Genomic DNA, 23,299 nt, shown 5'->3' with positions numbered 1-23,299 from the left:
ACATGTTCATGTTATGACATAAACCCTTTTGATTTATGCAGTGCACTTATCTAGCATGGTCCGCTTTTCTTTTTTTTTTTTTCCCCACCCTTTTTCTGTTTTATTTTCACATTTTTATTAGGTATCCTCTATAATGAAATGTTGTTTCTACCCTTGCACCCCAGTCCTGCCGCTGCACTCCTGCTATTCCATAGTCCACAACACTGCACACATCCTTCAATTAGATAAAGCAGACACAAACAACACTAACAAGCTGCTATCTTAGCCTTGTGTAACTTCCCAGGCTATCAGAAAATGAATGTATTTAAATGCGTAATATGAAATCCTGACCCTACTGTAACCAGTGGCAGATTTCCCTGCGTTTCACCAAAAGCATGTGAGCATCTCCTGGCCCCTGGCTAGCACTTCTTCCAAGCAAAGTGAATCCTGAACCTGCAGAGAGCTGCAGAGCCTCAAATATTTGTGTCCTGTATTTCTTATCACAAGGGATTAAAAATAAAGAAAAAAATTGAGATCAGGTATCTATTGCACGTAGAACATTTAAGTTTAATAAACTACTTTTCAATACAGCCTGTTTCTGAATTGTTTTTTTCTATCCACCATTTTAGTGGTTCAGATTCAGAACTGATTTATGCAATGTTTTATTCTTTTAAAATATTTCTTATTTTTTCTAAGTTTTTTCTTTTTCTATTTTTATTCCCACTCTTCCTATTTTTACATTAATTTTGTGTTCAAGATTACTGCCAAACTGACATCACTAATGTGATAAACTTCTGATTCTGGCTGTCAACCTCAAAACTCATGAACCTCCCCAAACATCCATCTAGATCATCTATATTATGTCCTATCTCTGCTAACTTACACCCTTCCTAGATAACCTGTACCTACAGAACAAACACTTCCTAGGGCACAGATCCTGTATCCATCTTCATCAACCTGAGTCAATGCTGATCTGAAAGGCTTACGAAAGTAAGAGATGACTGTTACTGCCTTGTTCATCAAATATTTGATGGTTCTAAAGGGCTTGTCACACAGAATGCCAATAAAGATATGAGCTCAGGTTTATTATGAGCCATACTAGGAGGAAAAAATAGTTTTAGGTATGTCATTACTTATTTGTCACTGTGAGTAATGACCTCTGGACCTCATAGTGACCTGGGTGCCAGGCTCAAAGCAGAGCAGGAAAAGCTTCCTGGGGGCAATGTGAAATCCCTGCTCAGCACTAGAGTGACAAAGAAAAATGCAAACTGGAGAAAACATACCCCAAAACCAGCAAAAATGAAATGAAATGGTTGCTTGGAAAAATTTTGGCTATTGACAGGACAAGGGGAAACAGCTTCATACTAAAAAAGGATGGGTTGACTTTTGATAAAGGAAGATGTTTTTCCCTGTGAGGGTGGTGAGGCCCTGGCACAGGGCACCCAGAGAAGCTGTGGCTGCCCCATGATCCCTGGAAGTGTCCAAGGCCAGGTTGGACAGGGCTTGGAACAACCTGGTCTAGTGGAAAAAGTCCCTGCCCATGTCAGGGGATTGGAACAAGATGAGCTTTAAGGTTCTTTCCATTCCAAACCATTCTAGAACTCTGTTTCTGGATTGCACTATAGTTTATCTTCTCCTTTACTGATTTTTCAGAAAATTCTTTTCTGCCATGAGTTATGGGAAGAAAACTGAACTGATACAGGATAGTATTGATGAACCTGGCTGCATTTGAAGGAAGAGAAGGGAAAAAAGAGACAACACATTGGGACTGAAACCTCTGGAAGGAGCACAGAGCAAGGGTGGGAAGTTCAGACAGTGGAGGTGTCAAAGTTAACACACTGACTGGAGAGAAAAGGGCAATGGAGAGCACAATGAGAAGAGATCCAGGAACTAAGCTTGGACAAAACCATGTAGCTCTGAATAATCTAACCTTGCTCAGATCAACAATGGGATAATTAGGAGAATGCAAAAAAAAGATAGTAATAGCCACAGGCAAAGAAAACAGTGTCTGCAGTCTTGGCTTAGGCAAACTGAAGGAATTCAATAGCATCATTAAAGCATGCTGGAGCCTGGCTTCTAGCATGGCAAGAAAGGCTGAAAACCTAGAAAGCTTGTAAGAGGTAGACCTAAATTTTCTCCACTGTAAATAGAAAGTGGTAAGACTCCACTAACAAGCAGATCACTTATCACTGCCCAGCTCAGCACAATAAACTGGTGTCAAGAGAAAACTGTGGTGATGACTAGCAAATTCAGATGTAGAGCCTGAAATGACTTTGCCTATGCTGCTTACAACAAGGAAAAGAATTAAAATAAAACCTTTGATTAGAAAACACCCTCCTCGATTCGCTTGCGTTACTTTGCAGCACTTCCAGAATTTATCCTGACTCTAAGAGGCTCTCATGGCTGCTTCTTTACTGGCAGAGAAGCTGCTAACTACCAGCACCAACCGATTTCCCTGGCTTTACAGGCTTAAATAACACCTGACAGCACGAGTCCCCGTGAACATGCCCACAGAGCAGCCACATTCGTGGCTAATGGACTCACGCAGGGCACTGGAGGATATGCTGGAGTGTATTTCCATTTAACACCTATTACAAGGGGAAGAAAGGAAAGTTTATTATAATGGAACGTGCAACATAAATATATGTCAGTTGTCATTCCGTGTGACATCAACTTTCATTTTACCTCGGGTTATTATTTAAGTAATAAATCCTAACAAGGTGAGCTTTATCATCCCACAGAGTGTATCCGGGAGGTAGAGACACAAGGTGATGGCAAGAACACTCAAAACATGATAATTCCTGACAGCTGCTGCTTGAGCACAAGTTAAATTGAACAGTTTATCTCAGCATAAAGATGTTATAAGGTTTTATGTTTAATTTAAAAAAATTAACATAAAACCCAGAGAAAGCAGAGTTAGGCAATCTTTCACAAACATGACATACTACAATCACTGTATAAGCTGGATTAGTACTTATTACCATGCTACTAGAGAATTAAGCTGTTTTTAGACCACCAAAGAGCTTTAAATTGCAACTTTTGTCTCTGTAAGAGAAACCTATATTTAAAACGTCTGCTAAATTCAAATTAACAGCTACATCATTAACTTACCATCTCACAAAAACCCCTACAATTCAACTGCTATTATGGTGTCCTTATCGAGACCTATCAACACTGCAGCATTTAATATATACAGTGCTCTCCAATAAATACAGTGTGTGAATACTCACTAAACCTGTGCTGAAGGTCACATTCCTAAAGCTCTGCCCCAGCTCTCCTTTCCAAAACATCCATGAGCATTTTGCTGTGTGACAAGTGACCTTCTTGCTCAGAGCAGGACCATCCCATAGTAGCCCTACTGCCTTGGAGACTGGCCAAATTTCAGGGCCACCATCCATACAAGCTGCAGTCTAAAGCCATGCTTGTGCTTCATCTGAATCAGTTCACAGTCCTTCTGAGGAGCTACTTGTGTGAAATTAGTTAAGCATGTGCTTAACCAATATAAATATTCCTGGGAATGAAGCTGAGTCCACTTGCAGGTTCAGAGATGCGACATGTCCACAGAATTCCCTGTCCATTGCTCCTGTCTTCCCCATTATTTCACTCCAAAGGACTGAAAACCAGTAAAATATAAAAGCCCTTTTTTTTTTTTTTTAATTGCTAGCAGACAAAATAACTAATACAGGTTTCCACTTATATCAAGCAAATTATAATAGTGAAGGTGCTAAAGTATTTTTATTTGGCTTTATAAATCTTCTTTGTGTCACGCAGCCATGATTTACTCTTTTATGGCACTACCCTAAATCTTTCAATTAAATTCCCATGCAACTTAACTAAAAACACATTTTGCCTTCCCCTTGGGAGACCACACAGGGCATATTTATGTATCTATGGATATGGAGGCTGAACTCTCCAATCCACCAGGCTTATAGAACAAAGCGAGTTTAAAACAGCACCTGATTTGTAGTGGAATGTTCCCTCGGTCTGGCAGAAGCTCTGCACGAAGGACAGATAAATGTGGCCACTATTTGTGTGGCAGTACAGGTAATCCAGCTCTCCCTGGAAAAGGGGGATTGCTGTAGGATACAATCCTGCAGCAGCAGCAGCAAGGACTCTCCTGCTCCGCAAATAAAATCCAAAGCCATAATTCTCTGCTGCAAAACAACTACATTCACAGTAAAATGAGTTTATGATTGAAGATCTGGCAGTCCAGATAAGAGCCATGAGCACTCTTCATCCTCCAGGAGCAGTATTACAATAAAACAGACTAAAATTTGGATATGGCTACAAATATGAGCCTTTTAGGGAAAACAGATACTAAAAAAATACTTTTCATAGATGGCACTGATTGAACCAGTGAGGCCCTGGCACAGGGTGCCCAGAGAAGCTGTGGATGCCCCATCCCTGGAAGTGTCCAAGGCCAGGCTGGACAGGGCTTGGAGCAGCCTGGGATAGTGGAAGGTGTCCCTGCCCATGGCAGGGGTGGAATGGGATGAGTTTTAAGGTCCCTTCCAACCCAAACCATCCTGTGATTGTATTTCTGGATTGCACTAAAGTTTATCCAAACTGTTCTGCTCTATGTTGCCCCCTTACAGGCCAAGGCAAAGCCAAGAGGTTTGACCACAGACACATCCACCTGGAGAAACAAGGGCTCCAAAGGTGGTGGAGGCTTCCAGCTCCTCCAGATCAAACCTCATGGCTTTGATTCCCCCATCATACAGTTCTCCTTGATTTCAACCCAGCAATTAGACAAGTCCATGGATTTGGCTTTATCTTATAAATGCTAACTGTGTCTCAAATAGCATGGTTAATGCCTGCAATCTTAAACAGACCAGTTATTTTTGTTTGTTATTACACCATTTTTATATGATCACCTTACAGAAGTTGCATTTTTATCGCTAGCCCAAGAACACACAAATTACAAGCACACATAAAATGCTTTTCCTTTTCCCATTACACAACAGACGACACTGAATTTCTGAACAATAAATACTAATAAGTGGTAATATGTGACAGTAGACAGTATAATAAATAATAAATTAACAATAATTTTTTGACATGGAATGTACAAATGTCAAAAAATGCTTATAGATATTTTAACTCATAAATTAAGGTTTTTGTAGATAAAGATAATTTGCAATGTTTACAGAAATAATTAAGTCTTACTATTTTAATGGTCTTTATTTTTCAGAACAAATCACAAGGGTTGTCATGCCTTTCATCTTAATTAGGCCATGTGTTTGTCTTATTTATTTCTATGTACTTTCATAAACGTTTACAAATATTAATTGTAAAGAAAAATATTTTTTCCTCTTGCTGTAATTGCTATATGTACATACAGTACACAGTGATAAATATTCATGGCTGCTACCAGTTCAATATCGAGGATTTGGGAGTTGCCTTGTATGCTAAAATACAGCAGAAAGGAATAGCCTGGTTTCAACTCATACTGCCAATCCCTTCTTTTTATATATTTTTGTTTTAAAATACACCATTTAAAAAAAATCAAAAAGTTAAAAACCACATTTCTTAATTTGCAAATTATTTGGGTTAACTCACAATTCCTCCTTACCCCTCCGATTCTTTATTTAATTTAGCTGATCAGAATATTTATGTACTGGAATCAAACCTCAAACAAAATTTCAGGCCAGGTCCTCAGTCCACACTATCAAGAACCAGTCTTAAACACTTTTCCACTATTTTTGATGACCTTTAACTCAAAAGGTATAAAAAACTATGTGAAAACAGTGAATTAAAACTACTTTTCCATGTAACATCAAGAAGTAAGCTTGAAAGAGACTCTCACAGAGCAGACTTTTGAGGGGGGTGTATTTTGTTTGGACTGCTTTGCTTTTCAGGCAACAACACTGAAGCTTCTTGAATTTTATTAAGTGTGTGTGGTACTATTTTTTTCCCTGATTTGTAATTAAATTTGGCTTCAATTAATTACTGACAGATGCACATTTTTACTTTAGTGGCCAGATTGTTCACCATGGGCTACATTGGCCTCTCTGTTCCCACGAAGGGAGAGGTCAGGACCAAGCAGTCAGAGCTGTGGTGATGGGGGGAAGGAGAAACCATGAATCCACATTGTCCTCCTCGCTCAAATTCCATCAGCAACAAACAGTGAAGCAAAGGAATTTTATTAGAGCAGAGAATAAGCAAATCAGAATAACCCACAAGTGAAAAGCAGCTATTGCTGGTTTATATAAGATGGACAGACTAACTCTGCTCAAATAGGTGCTGTGATGGAGCAAAGAAAAAGTGGGAAGCAAGATAAATAGAGGACATAGTGACCGAAGGCAAAAAATTCACCACAGGTAAATATATAGGATGCAGTGATGCATAATGAAATGACATTTTTAAAGAAAACTGCTTGCAAAACTGATGTTCTACTCAATTAGGTAACATTTAAGCAGCATTATTTATTGGTTGTAAGGCTGCAAATTAATTTAATTTGGTATCTTATCTGTCCAACTCTGGAGAGAAGCCAAACATGTCAAATGCCTGGCATGAACAATGCAATATGGCCAAGGGGTGGTAGCAGCACAGAGAAGTCCTAGGGCTACACAGAACTACTCTTCAACAGCAAACCTGAACAGCTAGCTTTGAGTATTGTAACTTCACATCTCCTGGTGTCAGCTTGGATCCAGGATGGCACAGAGGAAACAGTCAACATCATGGATCTATGGATCCCACTGCAAGCGAGGGTGATTTATCCCACAGAAAGGGAATCAAACCCAGTGCAGCACAGATCCACCACAACACTCAGGGCTTCCCTTAAAAAAGGTTTATATCAAGAGATGCTCACATGAAGTAGAACAACGGCTGATTTTCCATTACTTAGTAAGTTCTGGCAAATAAAAACTCAAATCTTCACCTAATGTTCAGGTTTCCACATTTTGTGTTTTAAAACCACAGAAGACCCACTCACTTTGCACAGTTGCAGAGAAAATCATGGAATAACAGGATGGTTTGGGTTGGAAGAGACCTCAAATATCATCAAGCTTCAATCCCCTGCCATGGGGAAGCTTTGCTGACTGTTTAGGGTTACATTTCAAGTGCCCTGAAAATTCTGTTCTCCAAAGTATTTCAGATTGGTTTTTATGTTGCTTTATGCACCTTGATATCTAAACACTTTTTTTTTTTTTTTTTAAAGGAATTTGAAGACTGTCACTAAACGGAACTCAGCTTTCTCAGCAAATAGCTTTCACATTTTTCTAATATCCCACAGCTCTGATCTCACACAATCTACGAACAGCAAGTCCTTTAAAAATTATTTTTATGGAATCTCTTAGCTAATTTTCCTAAAAAACTCCCACTCCAGAGCATCAGCCCAAGGCATAACTAATGCCTAAGAATGAGGACCCTCAGGAAAAGCAGGATTCTTCCCAGAAAACTAATACAGCCCTCGAAAAAACTCAGACTGTCATAAAACCTGAGCAGCTGGCAACTCTGTCACCATGAAGTATCCATATGGAAGACCGAGATGTGTCAAACTACCCAAAACGAGTTTGGATAGTGCAGAAGATGGAATAAATAATTCAGTATCTTCAACACTTTCAACAGCAGGTAGTAGATATGCTACCTGCTCCTACAACGTGCCAAAATGTAACATGCGAGTGAGAGCGAGCGAGAGAATGTGAGTATCTCCAACCTGTTTTCATGAGGATATTTTGCTCGAGGAACTTCTCTTTTTAGAGGCATATGATCCATATCAGATGTTTGTCAGGAGCAGGCAGCGCTACAGAACATTAGGAATAACTTAGTGATTTTTAATATATATTCACAAAGAGAATTCTCAAAGTCCTGAGTATACATGTATTTTAAAAAAAATGTATTTTAATCAAATATTACAAAAAAAATACAAAGGGAAAAAATGTATTTCTCTCAAATGCCCTTCACACTTCTAGAATATTTGTTGCTGCAGCACAGTGGCAACTTTCCTGCCTTAATATAAGCCGAGCAAACTATTCCATGTGCTCAGTGAAGTGGCAATCAGATCCACAATTTAAATATTTCTGCTCCATGTTCATGACATAGTTCAACTATAAAACTACATTGTGCCGTGCCAGTCTTCTGCCATCTCTTCCTATGAGAAACAGCCACACATTGGTGCATAAACCTTCATCGTTTATACTCAAAGGAGATAAAGCGACACTACCATTCCCCAAGAAATTAAAATAATTTAATGCTTAAGGGCTTCCAGACCTGTCTTTGGAGGGCCAAACGCCTTCCTACACGGATTTATCAACGAACACTTCATCAAAAACACAGGGACAGCAGGTAAGCTGATATTCAAAAGCACATCAATAAGGAAAATGTCAGGTTTTGTGTATTGCACACTATTTTGAGCCCCTCCACTTTCTGATTATAACATTTCTGTAACTCAGCAAAGCCCACACTCGCTACCAGATTTGAACGATTGCACCGAAATGGCTGAGCGACCGACTGAAGTGAGATTTCAAAGAAGTGAGACAAACACTCGCCTAAATTCAAAAGCTGCCAAACATATTTCATCAGACTTTCAAAAGATAATTGTTTTGTCTGTTCTGAATTAAGCTTTAAGTGCTTTAAGAAAGGTTTCTCCACAAACATGGCTAAAGATCACAAAGTGGAGCATTTGGAATGAATGGAACCCTTCAGTCATATATTTATTTACTATCACTTGCATCATGCCTGGCATATACCACAAGCTGCTTTATTTCCATGTCCATAACATGATTTTAAGGATAATCTATACTGATGTCCTACCATTTTATTTCACATGCTATCATAACAGGGTTTTTATTTATAAAGCAACCAGGGAAAAAGAAGGAAATAAAGGGTCTCAGCTCTGCAGCCCGGAGCTCCTTACCTGGGATGTAAGGGACTGATGCAAGAGCTGAGACAAACAGGAGAGAATTCAAAGAAAAAGAGAATATGTCAAACTCATGAGAATTTAACAGCCATGGAAATTAGGCCATTGCCCAGTTTTCTTCTCCAGCTCCTGGCTGAGAGTTTTGCAGGGTTAATAACATTAGACATTTACGGTCATGTTTGATCAACTGATACAACACAGATCTGATCCTTGAGTAAGCAACTCAAACCTGAACACTGCAAGATGCTGGTATTTCCCCACATGGAAAAATCCAATAATAAAATAATAATTTAATAAAAATACTTCCAGCTTCCATATATTTCACAAATTGTGCTTTCCCAGCGTGTGGTGGCCGGTGAACACACACTATTTGTGCTTTCCCAGCGTGTGGTGGCCGGTGAACATACACTACCAAGGACAGAGAGTTCTCAGTAAGACAAGTCCCTAGAACCACAGGAATCACTTTACATTAGGGTGACCAGAAAGGCTTCTCCCAGGATGCTTGTTCTGTTCTGTTCATCTATCCCAATTTGGATTCCCCGGTTGCCTGTCAGCCTCCGCCCCTCATCACTCCCCCAGAGCTTCCCCATTGGCCTCCATTCCCTGGTCCCACCTTTTCCCCCAGGTAAAACTGTGATTTCTGGCGTCACGGTGGTATTTGCCTCTGCACCCCTGGACAGTGTAGCAGCAATAAATGCTCCTGCCAGGATGCACCCAAACGCCCTTCTGGACTCTTTGGTATTGACTGTGACACTGAACCCACCCGTGCGTCTGTGGGGGCACGCGGGGCCCCACGGAGCCGGGCAGGGACAGTGTTACCAGCACATCTCATATGCAACTATTACTTCTGAATTATTTTTATCATTAAATAAAGCATCCAGTGCTTTATTTAATGATAAATTAAATTCCCATTATTCCCCAGGAACACAAAAGAGAAATATGTCTCTCTGGGGTTGAAATCATATGTTAAAAAGATAGAACACCATACCAGATGTTATCTAATCTTTAAGAAACTGCGGCCAAGGCTTGCTTATCAAGAGCCACCAAGCGAACCAGGGCCACAGTGAGAAGTCAGGAGCCCAAGCCAAAGTTTAGATAAGCAAATATCATGGTCTAGTGATTTAATCAGCTCATGTAAGACCATGTAACTGTTTATGTATCTTATGGGCCCTGCTCACCACAGTACCTGACAGGTTTCCCAAAATATTATCTTTGTGAGAGCGTACAGAGTGATTCAGCATTTTCAGATCTCATATCTTCACTCCCAGAGAGATGTGCAAGCACAGATGTCTGCGTGCATGCACATGCAGATACATGACACATAAATACTATATACACACATATTTTCTAGCAAAATCCACCATAAAACTATGAAACATTCTGAATTGAGCTATTTAAACTGTGGCCAAGAAAACTGTTGACAAGAGCTAATTTGTTATTGAAAAAAGACTGCGCATCTCTCCATGACAGAAACTAAAAATCTGTTCAAGATGTCTGGGCAAGGAGCTTTCATATCTGAAAAGGCTGAGCAAAGTAGAGTAGTTTTGGTGAAGGTCTCCAAATAACACCATTTTTCCAGCAATGCCTTTGAACTACACATAAAACCTTTCAGGAGCTCCTGAAAAGGAAACTTGAGTCAAGCTGTTTGTCAAGATGACTGGAGATGTTCTTTGGAAAGTATTTCCAAAAAGTTCTGGAGCAATGGTAGCTGTACAATCATATGGGATTAATTTTCTGTATATATCTCTTTATACTACTGGAAGAAACAAATTAACTTGGAAATTCAAAGATCTTTATACAGCCCTGTGCTCTTAGGTACAAATATTTAAGTAATCTTTACTTCCTGTCAAACACTGAAATGGATATTAAATTATATTAAATTATTATAGATACAAGTAGTAAAATTTCTTTTCTGCTTTCTCTGTTAGCTCCTGCATCTTGGTATTTCTTACACAGAGTATGAAAGATATTTTAATATTATCTTTGATTTAAATTGCTTCTTCTATTAAAACACAAACTGTGTGCTTGATGTATAAACACCTGCCCAGAAGCCTCACAAATTTTCCCTGTAAGGGATCACAGGTTTAGGAAAACAGTATTTATTCACAATACTCCTTTCCCTGATGGTTTCAGGATGCCATCCCTTTAGCCACTTTTTTTTTTTTTTTGTCCCCTTTAAAATAAATAAATGAACAAACCACACAGAAGGAAGGAACTTCAACATTTCAGCCCCAGCTGAACCCAAAACTACCCACTGAGCCCTATGACCCCCACTTGCATGTGCTCAGCACAGTGGGCATTGCACCAACCTGCAGGTATATGGAAGGGGTGAAATGCTCCCCTTGACTTAAATATGAAATTAAGGAGAAGAATATAATTAGTGTTTAAAGAGTGGGGAAAAAAAAAAAAAAACTGTGGGAAATGTCCCTCTCTCCTTTTCCAGGACCTGTGGATTGACTTCATGAGAAAGAAGCAGTCTAGTAGATAAAATATAAAAAATTCATTCTTTCCTTCTCTCTTGTTCCTGTGTGTTAGTAGAAGGAACAAAATGAAGGAGCAAGGAACTAGTGAAAAAAATATCAAGCCAAAATTACATCCGTCAGGGTGATGGAGTGCAGTGTCCTGCCCAGTCCCACCGCAGACCTCCTCGGGGCTACTGTTTCAAGTAAAAATTAAACAAGATGACACAGAAACAGTCCAAGATTGACATTTTCCAGCTTTGTGTCATGTTACATTATTTGAATGAATCTCAACTTTTAAAAACATCCAAAGGAAAGAGAATGAGGGTTGTATAAAACAAAAAAGACATGTAAGAAATAAGACTCTCACTAGAAGAAAGAGAGCCACCCATGTTGATACTACCAAAGGTAAGAATATTTTTAAGGACACTGTTACCTATCCCATCCACTCTCATTTTATTGCCAGATTAATATGAAAAAGGCTTATTATTCCACCAGTATTTTTCCCCTGTGGCTTTGCCCAGGTTGTGCCCATAGGTCCATCTCAAAGGTTGCTGATGGAGCCCAGTGTTCCCACCACAGCCGCTCTCCCAACCACCTTCAAGGTCCAGAGTCACGCAGCACAAGGGTTCAGCTTTACTGGAAAAACAACATCCTGAAACTACTGAAAAAGCTCTTCAGAAGTATGAAAAATAATATGCAGCATTTTTTTTCTTCAGTTACCACGAAATTCGAAGCAGCCAGCAATCAACCTCCCTCTTCTCAGCACTCAAAAGCACTTACAGAAAGCCTGTTCTTAACCCGGCTGCAGAGAAAAAGTTCCCTTTTATCTTCCATTTATTTTCATTTTTACCTGAAAGGCAGAAAAGAGTTGGGTTTTATGTACACCAGACACGAACTGAACTTTTTTTGCAGTGCATTAGACTGCAATTGCCTTCCCCCCATATGAATGCATACCTGAATTTCCACAAAAAAAGAAAAAATAACAATATTGCCCTTCTGATTTAAGCATGGCCTGTACTCAACGTAATGTTCATCTATACGTGTTCTCACTGTTTAAGAACTCGGCGCAGGTGTTATTAATAAAATAAATTTATTTTTAAAAAGGATGCTATTCTATAAGCTTTGAAGCTCACACATAGTCTAACTTAAGCCAGCTTGGGCTCATCTGGTCTTTAAATGAGCCCTTTCATGTGGTCAGCCCACGAGCCATACGTACTGCTGCTCAATCACGCCACTGTACATCGTCAGCGCGAGGATGATTTGCATGATTTGCATTTCCTGTGCGCTCCAGCTTCAAGGAGCTCTAAGCACCACGTACAAAAGAAACCACCGCCAAGTAATGCAAAGATTTTTTAGTTAAACCAGATGAGACTGTTTCAGTCAGGCTTGCCAATAGTGAAAAAAAAAAAAAAAAACTTTTTTTTTAAATAACCCTGGGTTGTCATTGAAAAGCTGGCTTCTGTTTTAGTTACATTTTACATTGAAAGGGACGTTTCAAAAAAAAAAAAAAAAACAAAAAAAAAAAAAAAGGGGAGGGGGAGGGAAAAAAGTCTCAGGGATATCCTGTTAAATAAGGATTATTTGGAGGGAATCTGAACCTTAGAATCATACCTTTACTTTTAAAATATCAAAGCTGTATGAGACCCGTAATAAATATGGCCTAGCAGAAAATAATTTACTTAAGAACTTTTTTCCCCTCAATATTTCTTAGCTTTTGGCACCACATTATGTTAGTAATTTATTTATTTAATAGCACATAAATGGATGCTGATTACATTCAGTTTCATAAGGTAGAAAAACTAACCTAACTAAACTGAATTCACTGATAGCTGGTTAATATTTTTCCCTATGAAGAAATCTTTTATTTTATCCCAAATGATCAATAAAAGCTAACGGACAAACAACTAAGATAGAAACAGCATTACAGTGGGCTTCAATGAATAAGAACTAAAATTTAAAAAAAAGTACCAGAGCCTTGTTGTCATGAAAAACAGAGACAGATGGGGAGCCAGACCTATATGATGCTACAAATAGATGAATATCTTGTAAGGATTTCAACAAATGTTATAAGACCTAGTCAAAATTTGAAAAAGTACAATGAAGCAGCACAAGCAGATCTGAAGTTCACTTGAAATCCAAGCCATACTATCATCATTATATAGATTAACAATGTTTCAAAAAGACAGTAAAAATTAGAGCCTTTATAGTATCTTTTCTAGATAACGGCACAGCTAAAAATGTCATTATTGAATACAAAAAGAATAAAATTACAGAAGTTTGCTGTAACAGCTACTTTGGAAATGAGGTGCATCCTGTTCCCCCCTGAAAAGTAAAAGTGGGTGTGTGCACTTCACGTTCCAATATTGGATTGTATGGCGGGTTTCCCTTTAAACTGGTAGATAAACTGAGATGACTAAAGACTATCAGGCTGAGTGAGCTGTATGTGCCCAGCTACAGGGTGTACATCACACCTGCCTGACAGCGACCCAAGTCAGGCTGCTCCAGGAATCTGCACATCATCATGCTCCAGAAAAACCACAGCCAACTCCTGGCACTGCCTCTTCCAAAGGACACTCGTTTTTAGAAAACTAAGTTGCATCTTGGTTTGGTTTTTTTTTTTTTTTCCCCCTGTGTTGTTCAAATGGAACCAAATATAAGATGTGGGCAAAACCGTTACCGAGGGGTTAAATTCTGTCTTGAACACAAAAATTCCACTTATTTCATTGTTGTCTGCAAATATACAGTCAAGAGCCACATTTAATCACCACGCGTAGTTTCTGTATTGTGACTGTAAGATTTAGTAATCGAAATGGCTACCAGAATAAAAACACATTCTGTCATTTTTCCACTTAGACAGCCCCTGTATAATGCTCTTAAAGGTCAGCTAATTTTATTATGGAAAGTAACTAATAACCTTTATTAATTCTTACGCTCGCAGTTTTCAAGCATGTCAACCAAATAAATAATACGCTGCAGGAAGACACCACACAAACCAAGCTGTTGAATACAATCTCTCTGCATTTGCAACAGACAAAAGAGGTCATTAGAAATGTAATACACGGGGGTTTTTTTGCTCTGGAAATTAGGAAAACATGAATAGACAGCTTTTTGAAAGCCAGGCTGCTGGTCCTCCCCCATGCTCCAAGATGCTGAGACCACCAAATGAGGTGCTAAATTCACTAATACCCAAGCACAACCATGATCCCAAATGTTAAGCAGCACCTTTTTTTTTCCCCTAATTTCCTAAATTTTCAGGATGTGCACAATATTGGAGACCATAAGAGTTTTGCTTAGAAACTTTTCTGCTGTTTTTCATTTAATAAAATGACTGAAAAACGTGTAAATATCCAAGTTAAAAAGATACGTGTTTATATTTTATTCTCACGATATCTCTTGCATGGAAAGCATCATTATGTTGCACACTACATAAAATGATGCAAGAATACCCCCATTTATTAAGGATTTTTGCTTTCCTTAAGTGGATCAGAATGTAGAACTGTTCATGGTAAGCATTTCCTAGCACACTGCTTTGGGTGAGTGTGTTCCTAAGAAACATTACAACGCCTGAAACTAAAAATAGATGGTTATTTTTAGCTATTTAATCACATGAGAAAAAAGACACAGTTTGTATCAGTCTTCTTAAATTTACAAAGTAATTCCATAACGCGCCCTGTGTGTGTGCATCATGAAAATCCCTGGCACTCAACCTCCGGGCTCACACACCGGCTGCAAGTGGAAGCAAAATGGGGTATAAAAGATTCCAGCAACAATAGTCTTGTGACTAAATCAGAAACAGAAGCACAAGTCATGAGCCAAACAGATACCTATTGGTTTCCTTGAGCTTAATCTGATTAAAACATGGCTCTCAAAAATGTTAAATAGAATGCCACGTCAGAGAGCTGGCAAGTGATAAAAATAGTTCATGACAGGAAATCATTATTAAAGCAGCATTACTTGTGTATCTGTTATGGAAATTTCCCTGTAATTTTTCTAGGTTTCCCCTTATGCTTTTTGTTGAATTGCTGTTATACTTCTTTTTTTTTCCTTTTTTTTCCCCCCTCAATGGCATGTAAGTTTGAGATGTAAAAAGAAAATTATCACTGCAATTTTCCAACTATACTCTGCTCAATACCATCTCAAGTGTGTCATACATCATCTTGTCATTCACTTGAACAAGAAAACACATAATATTCAGAGGTAGAAAATAATCTGAAATGGGGAAGTGCCACTAGGGCAAAACCACATTCATATGCCAGCACAGGGGAAGATTTGAAAAAAAAATAAAAAAATAAACTTCATCTTAATTTCAAGGACTTTCATAATGAAAGCATCTTAAATATAAACTTAATTGAGGGAAAAATTTCTATGAAAAGCTGCTAGGAATGACAGTAGAGACATTCTATAGTTCACCAATCAATATTAGAAGAACAAACATTGAGAAGATACCATTACAAATCAACCTGAATGTTTTCAAAAGCTTACACAATTGAAAGAAGATTCAGAACCTTAAGGAAAAATTTTAAAAATAAAGTCAGTATTTCTATCCCTCCTATCATTACCACTCCCCCCACAAACATCCTCCAGATTATCCTTCAGAGCAACCCATAAAATACAAACTAGAGTTGTAGTGTCTTGTCCTGCCTTTAGTTACATAATCCAGAAAAAGATTTTACAACAAAAAAAAAAAACAACCAAACAAAAAATAATCCCTAAAAATACATTTACAAGATCTTGTCTTACAAGGCCAACTCTAATTCCGAAGTCCCTATTTTTCCATACTGAAGAGACTTCAACAAACTTGAACAGCCACCCCCAAAAACCTTTGGTTTCTTTTTTAAATGTCACTGGTGAGAAAAAGCCTCCATCCATCACGTTAGCTTTCCATCCAAAACAGACATTTCATCTCTAATGATGATTCGGGCTTCTCCCAAGAAAAGCCAGGATTATCCGGTCACTGATGCAGTGCCTGTGCATCAAGACCCCCAACGTCCCTCCTGTACCACCACTCATCTTCCCTCTGCCCCCTGCACCCAGCAGCCTCTACCACTGACATGGACACTTAAAACAGGCAAGGTTCTTTTTAAATTTTAGGTCAAATTCAGAATTATTTGCTGCTGGAACATCATAAGGCAACCACATGATGCGGGGGAACAAGGAGACACTTCAGAGATGAGTCTAGATGGAAGTAGGGCTGGTCTTTAATTAAACTCCAACTACTGCCCACCTAAAATCCAGAAGTAACAATGCAATCACAGCAATAGTGACAATTTTTAAGACAGCAGAGTCACCACATGTTTTGCAAGTGTGTCTAAGACCTCCTTGATTTTTGTCTTGGATACACAGCCAAGCTCTGCCTGACTCAGCATGAAAGGGAATGCGCATCCTATTATCAGCAGTGCTTAAACCTTATTCCATAAAGAGTTTTCCAAGAGTACTCACATCTATTCCTCCCACATTAAGAAATTATTATCTAATACAGGGAGTAATCAGCTCATGGTCTTACTACAGTCATCCTCCTTGACAAAGCAGGGAAAAAAAACCACCCAACTGTGAAGCATTAGAAAGTCAAGGTTCAAAACATCCCCATATATTGAGATCAATGCAAATTTATTTAGATCTCCATGCAACAAGACCAAGTGTGGCCTCTTGATGCAGCCTGGTAAATTCAAAATCTCTATTTCTGCAACGGGCCTTCACCAGGACACATGGAACGTCACAGTGAAGGACACAGCCTCAACTGAGGACAGAAAAGCTGGTGACAGCTAATCCAGAACTAGTTTAAATGTTAATTTTAACACTTTACCACACCAGAACATCGTTAAACACTGAATTTCATGTTGTCCGGCCAGTTTTCTAATCTGAAATACCAATATAGAAGAATGGACTAATAGACAGTTAATTTATTACAGTATTACACACCCTTCCAAGTGAGAACTGAATGGCAGAGTTCAGGTGTGCACTGAGAGCCATCCAGATCGATGCAAATTTGTTCCCAACATGCCCTTTCTCATTCCATAGCCCCTCTCAGATCCATTTTCTCTGTATTACCCCAGGAAATGAGACATACAAGAGGAAAACAGACATTTTTGTGGTGCTTAGGAGCAAAAATATGTATGTGTAGAATTATATAGAGGGCCAGAACACCTCCCATCACTGCAGGCTAAATGAGTCATCCACTTCAGAATAATGACCAGTAATTAAACAAGAATCTGTAAAGCTGTTAAGTGCCTGTAACAATTCCAACCTATGACACTGAAGGGGTACAATCTTCCCATGTACTGAAACCATCCATGTGATCTATCATAGAGTGGAGCCTCTTACAAAACAACCTCTCACCCGTAGAAATTCTTCTCCCCAAGAAGCCAAACAAAAACAATTTAAAATATTTATGGCCATAAATTTCAGCCCTGTTCCATAAACTGATGAAGAGACATGACATCATGCTAACTACCTAGACCTGTCTGGTTGATAATAGTCCCAGGCTTCAGGCTGAAGACTGAACTGCAGGAGCATGGAAGAGTGTGAACCTCCAGGTCAGCACAGATGCTGAACGCAAATCTGACTAGCCAAAGCCAGAGCTGACACTCCAGCAAATATAGGAGGTCTGGGGATGCAGGGCTGACACCACAAAAACAGTCTTGCAGTATTTTTGCCTTCTTTTTAGCTTCCTTGGACTGAAGAGGAAGGTTTTCCTTAAAGGGACCTAATTGCTCCATCCTCCAGTTCCTGTATCCACAGTTCTGTTTTCAAGTGGTACAGACAGAAGCAAAATAATAGCAAGTCCCATGCTCCAATGGGACACTTCTGTTTTTTATCAGCATAGCAAGCTGCATCTCCCTTTGCTCCATGGTTTCTCTCACATTTACAGACCTGAGCTACATACCTTAAGCTTCCATTGCTTTACTGAAGTCCTTTCATACAGCTCATTTCTAAATCTTGTCTAGAAGTATTTGTTTTACCCTTCCTAGCCCCTTACATCTCTTAAGTGCCAAGCACTTGGCCGGCCAATATTCCCAAATCAGGCTTCAAAGAGGCAATTCTGAATTATCTTGACTCAGGTTGTGACAAGAAGGGGCAGGGGCCCCCAAAAGCGTGGTGCTCTGCTGCTGCAGGAAGGAGCAGATGGCCACCTTCCAGATGGCCGCCAACCTCGTCTCACCAACTGCAACATCTGTACCTTGAGTTACATCTCAGAGGATGGGCCTGACACAGACTGCAGGTCACTGCCCACGGCTCCCAGCCACACGGCTGCTCCACAAGCCAGAGCATTTTGCAAAATGCAGAATGACAAGCCTGAAAAAAGGTTACGACTAATTAAAGTCTGTAGCAGGGCACAGTTGAAAGAGAGTTCAAAAGTAGATGTTAGAGAGAAAGTCATCTTAAATATATATATTTTAAATGTTTCTCAAATCCAGTGTTTTGTCCCCAGCTACAAACATGCCTCGCTTTCCACATGGCTCCTTGCAGACCTGGAATTAAGATGTGAACTATGCAAACCCAACCAACCCCAATGGTTTTGCTTCCAGGTCACTCCACAGCTGAGAACGAGCTCATTTTTTCAGCTTCCAGACCAAAAGTCTCTAACAGCACTACAAGAGTACTCAAAAATGGACTGGATCCAGCTTCGAATATGATAAACTTCCCAAGGCTCAGTGAAACAGTGGTCAATGAATTTTAGCTTGAAGTACCAAAGAGTAATTTGTGAGTTCTGTACCATCTAAGTCTAATTTTAACACAGCCACAAATTATATTGTTTATTCACATGAACTTAATTCAACTCCTCTTTGGGGCAGTTAAACTTGAAATCTACCAACAGGAAGGTAACTAAACAATTTTTTCTGCCACAATAAAAGGCTGGTATGAATTAATGATTTCACCAATTTTACAGCATACATTCTTCTAGAGTTTATTTAATAAATTCAAAAATTAAAATGTTACTGCTTTCTTATTCTAAATGCATAACCTCCTCAAAAAGACTGTTCCCAGACATTTAAAAGAAAAAAATTGTGTTTTACAATAGGAAAAGGGAGCACACCGCATTTCAAAATCCATTAAAATATAAAATTCTGGTTACAGGCTCAACAATCTGCCTAATTAGTTTTTTCTAATTAGCAGGATGCTCTAACCTCTTTAATAAGACTTCTGTGGACAGAATGTTCCATACTGGTTATCCATCTGAGGAAAAAACTAAACAAATACTTCTGAAGTGCAGCTAATAGAACAAACGTGGTTGGGCTTCATGGTCAGAAGCCTGCTCTGGCATGTAATAGTGGCAATCTGCAAAAACATGAAATATTCTACCTTGGATACACTACTGCTCACACTAAACACCCCTCTGGATTTTAAGGACAAAATAAAAGATGTTATATGGACAAGCAGCAATGAAGTTACAGTTTTAAACCCCGTGCTGGAAGGTAAAATAAATAAATAAAATAATATTCAAAAAAATAAATTTAAAAACAAAATAAAATATGCATGGACCAGACACCATGGAAAAGTGAGCTGAAGAGATAATGGGAAGGCAAATACCGCAGTGATGCTGTAACAACCCAGAGCGTGGCTGCAAAGGCGTTTGGCTGCACTGCAAGGCATTTGCTCAGTGCACACAGCTTTTGCACCTTCCTCTTCCTCATTCAGAGTCTTAGCGTGTACCTAACAATTAACAAGCAACAGTACTGTCTCCAAATCCCATTTTATCCAATAAAAAACATTCTCATTATTCCCTTGTATCAACCATGCCGTTCAAGAACTATGGGTTAAGAGAAATGGGGAGCCCCAGCAGTATCTGTGACCAGAGGAAAACTCTGCAGATAAAGAAAACTCAGGCCCCTGGCTCCATTAGGAGTTTGGAGAGCAGCTGCTGAGCTTCATCTCAACAGCTGAAATATCCTTTATACTCCTTAAAAATGCAGGAAGCACACAAGCATCTCAAACTCCCTCCCTGCCACCAATTCATTCACCCCAATTCCACCCATGGCCCCAACATGTTGGTCTCATCACCCATCAGCAGACAGGAAAACTATTATATCCTTCACTTTTTTCCAATCAGTATCTAGGAAAACAAGAGCCATGTGCAAAATATAATCTAAGAACAGTCTCTTGAAAAGCTCCTGCTAATGACAGGAGGTACAGAGGCACCATAAATATTGACTTCAAACACGCTGAGCCCCAGAGACCCCACGCACTCTACAATGTCAATGACCTTCCATGCAGCTGTTAGCATTGGAAATTAGGATTTTTCAAGTACAGATGCTTACTTTAATGCTGAATTTATATTCCACTCATCATAGCATAGCATGGTTAACAGTTGGACTTGATGCTCTTAGAGGTTTTTGCCAACCCTAATGATTCTGAGTCTATAATTAAAATCTAATATTTTTCTTCTGTATTGAAATGTAAAACTATATAAAAGTATTTTCCAGTGTGTTTACACCAGAATGAGTATTATTTCAAGGCAAGACCACTCTCTAGGTTCTCTGCTCCATGTTAAAAAAAAAATGAAAGAAAATGTAGGTTTTATTATCTCTAACTCATGATGCAATTTTCAATAAATACATTAGACTCTGGTTTTCCAGATTCTTTTGTGGCAATTACTCTTTTCTGACACTCCTCCCTACCATTCCTGCCTATGGATCTTTTGTCTTTTGGGGGCAAGACCTGAGGTCTGTGTTTACAGCACTTCAGACCTGAATGCCTCAACAGCCACAGAAACCACTGAAAACTGATTCCAGACCAGGCCAGGCCCACAGGATCCTCTGCAGGGCTGGTATTAAACCTCAGAAGAGCAAGTTCTGCTGCAAACCAGATCTCACCTTGAGTAGATGGCAACGCAAAGTCTAGAGGAGGTAAAGATGAGGGCTCTGTAATCAAGTCCTCGTCCAAAAAAGTCTCTTAACTGGAAAACATCATTTGAGTCATCAGTAACCAAAATGGTCAATTGACTCCACACAAGTGAACTTCCCCAGTCAGGACCTTGAAGATTTGTGAAAGTCATGGAGAAACACAAGGACACCAAAAATTTGCTCCTGGGATAACTGAGCGTCACAAATACCAACAGCTGTCCCACACCTGATGGTAACTCAAGTTCCTCCCAAAGCACCCACCCACCTTTCTTCCTCCCACTTTGACGCTTTACAGCTAAGACTTGAGGATGTAACAATAAATTGGAACCAACTTTAGTCTAGGATGATGACAACAAAGAAGGAATTCAAGGGGTAAAGTAAAAAAAAAAAAAAAGAACAAGAAAATGGTCACTCTATTAACAAAAGAAAAAAAAACCTCAAAAACCTGCCAAAACCTCCCCCAAAATTCATCTCCTCTTCTTGCATAGTTTTAGCATCTTTAGCACTATTTCTCCAAATTCATTTGGCAGATAAAATTTTTAACTGTTAAGTTTTTAATAAAATTGACTACTAGGAAATTTCTGCATTAAAAATAATTTAAAATAATTCAATTCCTCAGGGTTTAAGCATAGAGATGTCGCTATGCATGATCACTGCTCCATGTTTAGTGAGTTACAACTCTTCTGCCATGAGTAGGAAATGCGTTTTGCTCACAAAAGCCAAAGGCACTGTCAAACCTGCAGCAATCTGCAGAACATTAGGAAAAAAATGCCTGCAAACTAACTGTTACTAGATAATGGTCCCATTTATCATTCTTAAATTCCCTCTTTAATTAAAAATGGGATATTCTCTTACATAAAAAAAAAATTGCAGATGTTCTCAAATCACTCCCCTTCAATTTTTTAGTTTTTCCATATATAATATACATAGAATTACGTGTTCAGGAATTTTCTCATGTTATTACATAATACCTAAATACATGCAGATTTTTCCATATTCTATTTAGATACACATCATTTTACATTGAGTATGCTATGCTAAAAAGTATTAGCACTCAAAGAAAACACGATAACAGAAATCAATAGGAATACCATTTAACTGCAAGAAAAATAGAATTTGAAGTAAATTTTCTATTGCTCTACCCATAATAATTTACACCTTTTCTTTTTGAAACATTTGGTAAATCACTAGTTTAAAGGACCGATGTAGTTACATCAGGTAAGGTGGTGCGAGAGAAACCTTAGCTCCACTCTAAATACATTTTTCCCCATATAATTCTTTGAAATACTGCTAAAAGGCATAAATTCTTCCAGTAATTCTGCAACAAGAAAGTCATGTATTTGCTTTCAATGTTGTAGCCACTGCTGTTTCCTTCATTCTTTCTTCAAGTTGCAACTAGACAGAAATAGAAGTTCAAGCGTGCAACAAGTAAAATGGAAATTAAGAGAGCTGAAACAAAAAAATGATGAACAAGAAGGCAAGGTTATAAACATAAACAATAAAAACAGTCAGCGCTCTGAAATGGAAAGCATTCTTTAAAATGACTGTGTCCACTGGACCATCAGAGTAAATGTGCAGGAGGAAGGGAGGAAAAGACAGGGACAAAGGACAAAGGCAAGAAAGGAAAAATACTGTCCAAGGGAATAAGGAAATGGTGGAAGTCTGCATTACTGAAAGACGAACAAAAAAAAGTCTTTCAGTTGCTTTGTATTCATCAAAGATATTCCAATTAATAGACGCAATGTATGTATTCCTAATATTTGTTTTGAAGGGAAGTTAAATCTATCATCATAATGACTCGAAGTCTACCAATAACAGGTACCATTCCCAAGATACTTAGGCTGAGACGTATAAAAGGGAAGAGGAGGAGGAAATAAATTGATCAAACTGTGGTTTGGGGGAGCCAGAAGTTGATCCTAAATTAAATGTTTTCCATTGCACCACAATTTGGCACATAGATTGTAATCAAACTCCTGCTTAGGTATGTGTTGCTTATTTAGGGAAGAAACGATATCATAATCCACAAAATTAAATGGTTTATGTGTCAGTTTAGGGTAGCATTTCTGTTTGATACATAATGGCCTTTATGAAGCAACCATCCATCCACAACCACCTTCACCCACCGTGCCTTAGCTCACACCAGAGTGGGCTCCAAG

At 38.8% G+C, this 23,299-nt stretch overlaps 1 protein-coding gene across 10 annotated transcripts in view; it reads right to left on the bottom strand.

Annotated features, from left to right (window-relative positions):
• GTDC1 (glycosyltransferase like domain containing 1) overlaps positions 1-23,299 on the bottom strand; it is a 168,500-nt gene that overhangs the window by 87,301 nt on the left and 57,900 nt on the right. The window contains exon 2 of one of the 10 annotated variants that reach the window (XM_017740217.1): positions 7,637-7,723. The exons of 8 other annotated variants lie outside the window; for them this stretch is intronic. In XM_017740217.1, coding sequence (XP_017595706.1) covers positions 7,637-7,695 — 59 coding nt within the window. In that variant the 5' untranslated portion in view covers positions 7,696-7,723. Of the gene's footprint in view, positions 1-7,636; positions 7,724-12,081; positions 12,152-23,299 lie in introns of all 10 variants that reach the window. One more of the 10 variants, XM_017740221.1, reaches the window with a different exon arrangement.

Source organism: Corvus brachyrhynchos, unplaced genomic scaffold (genome assembly GCF_000691975.1).
Source record: "Corvus brachyrhynchos isolate BGI_N302 unplaced genomic scaffold, ASM69197v1 scaffold126, whole genome shotgun sequence".
NCBI classification, from domain to species: Eukaryota; Metazoa; Chordata; class Aves; order Passeriformes; family Corvidae; genus Corvus; species Corvus brachyrhynchos.
Note: the sequence above shows the minus strand (reverse complement) of the source record. Positions and strands in the feature narration are given on the sequence as shown.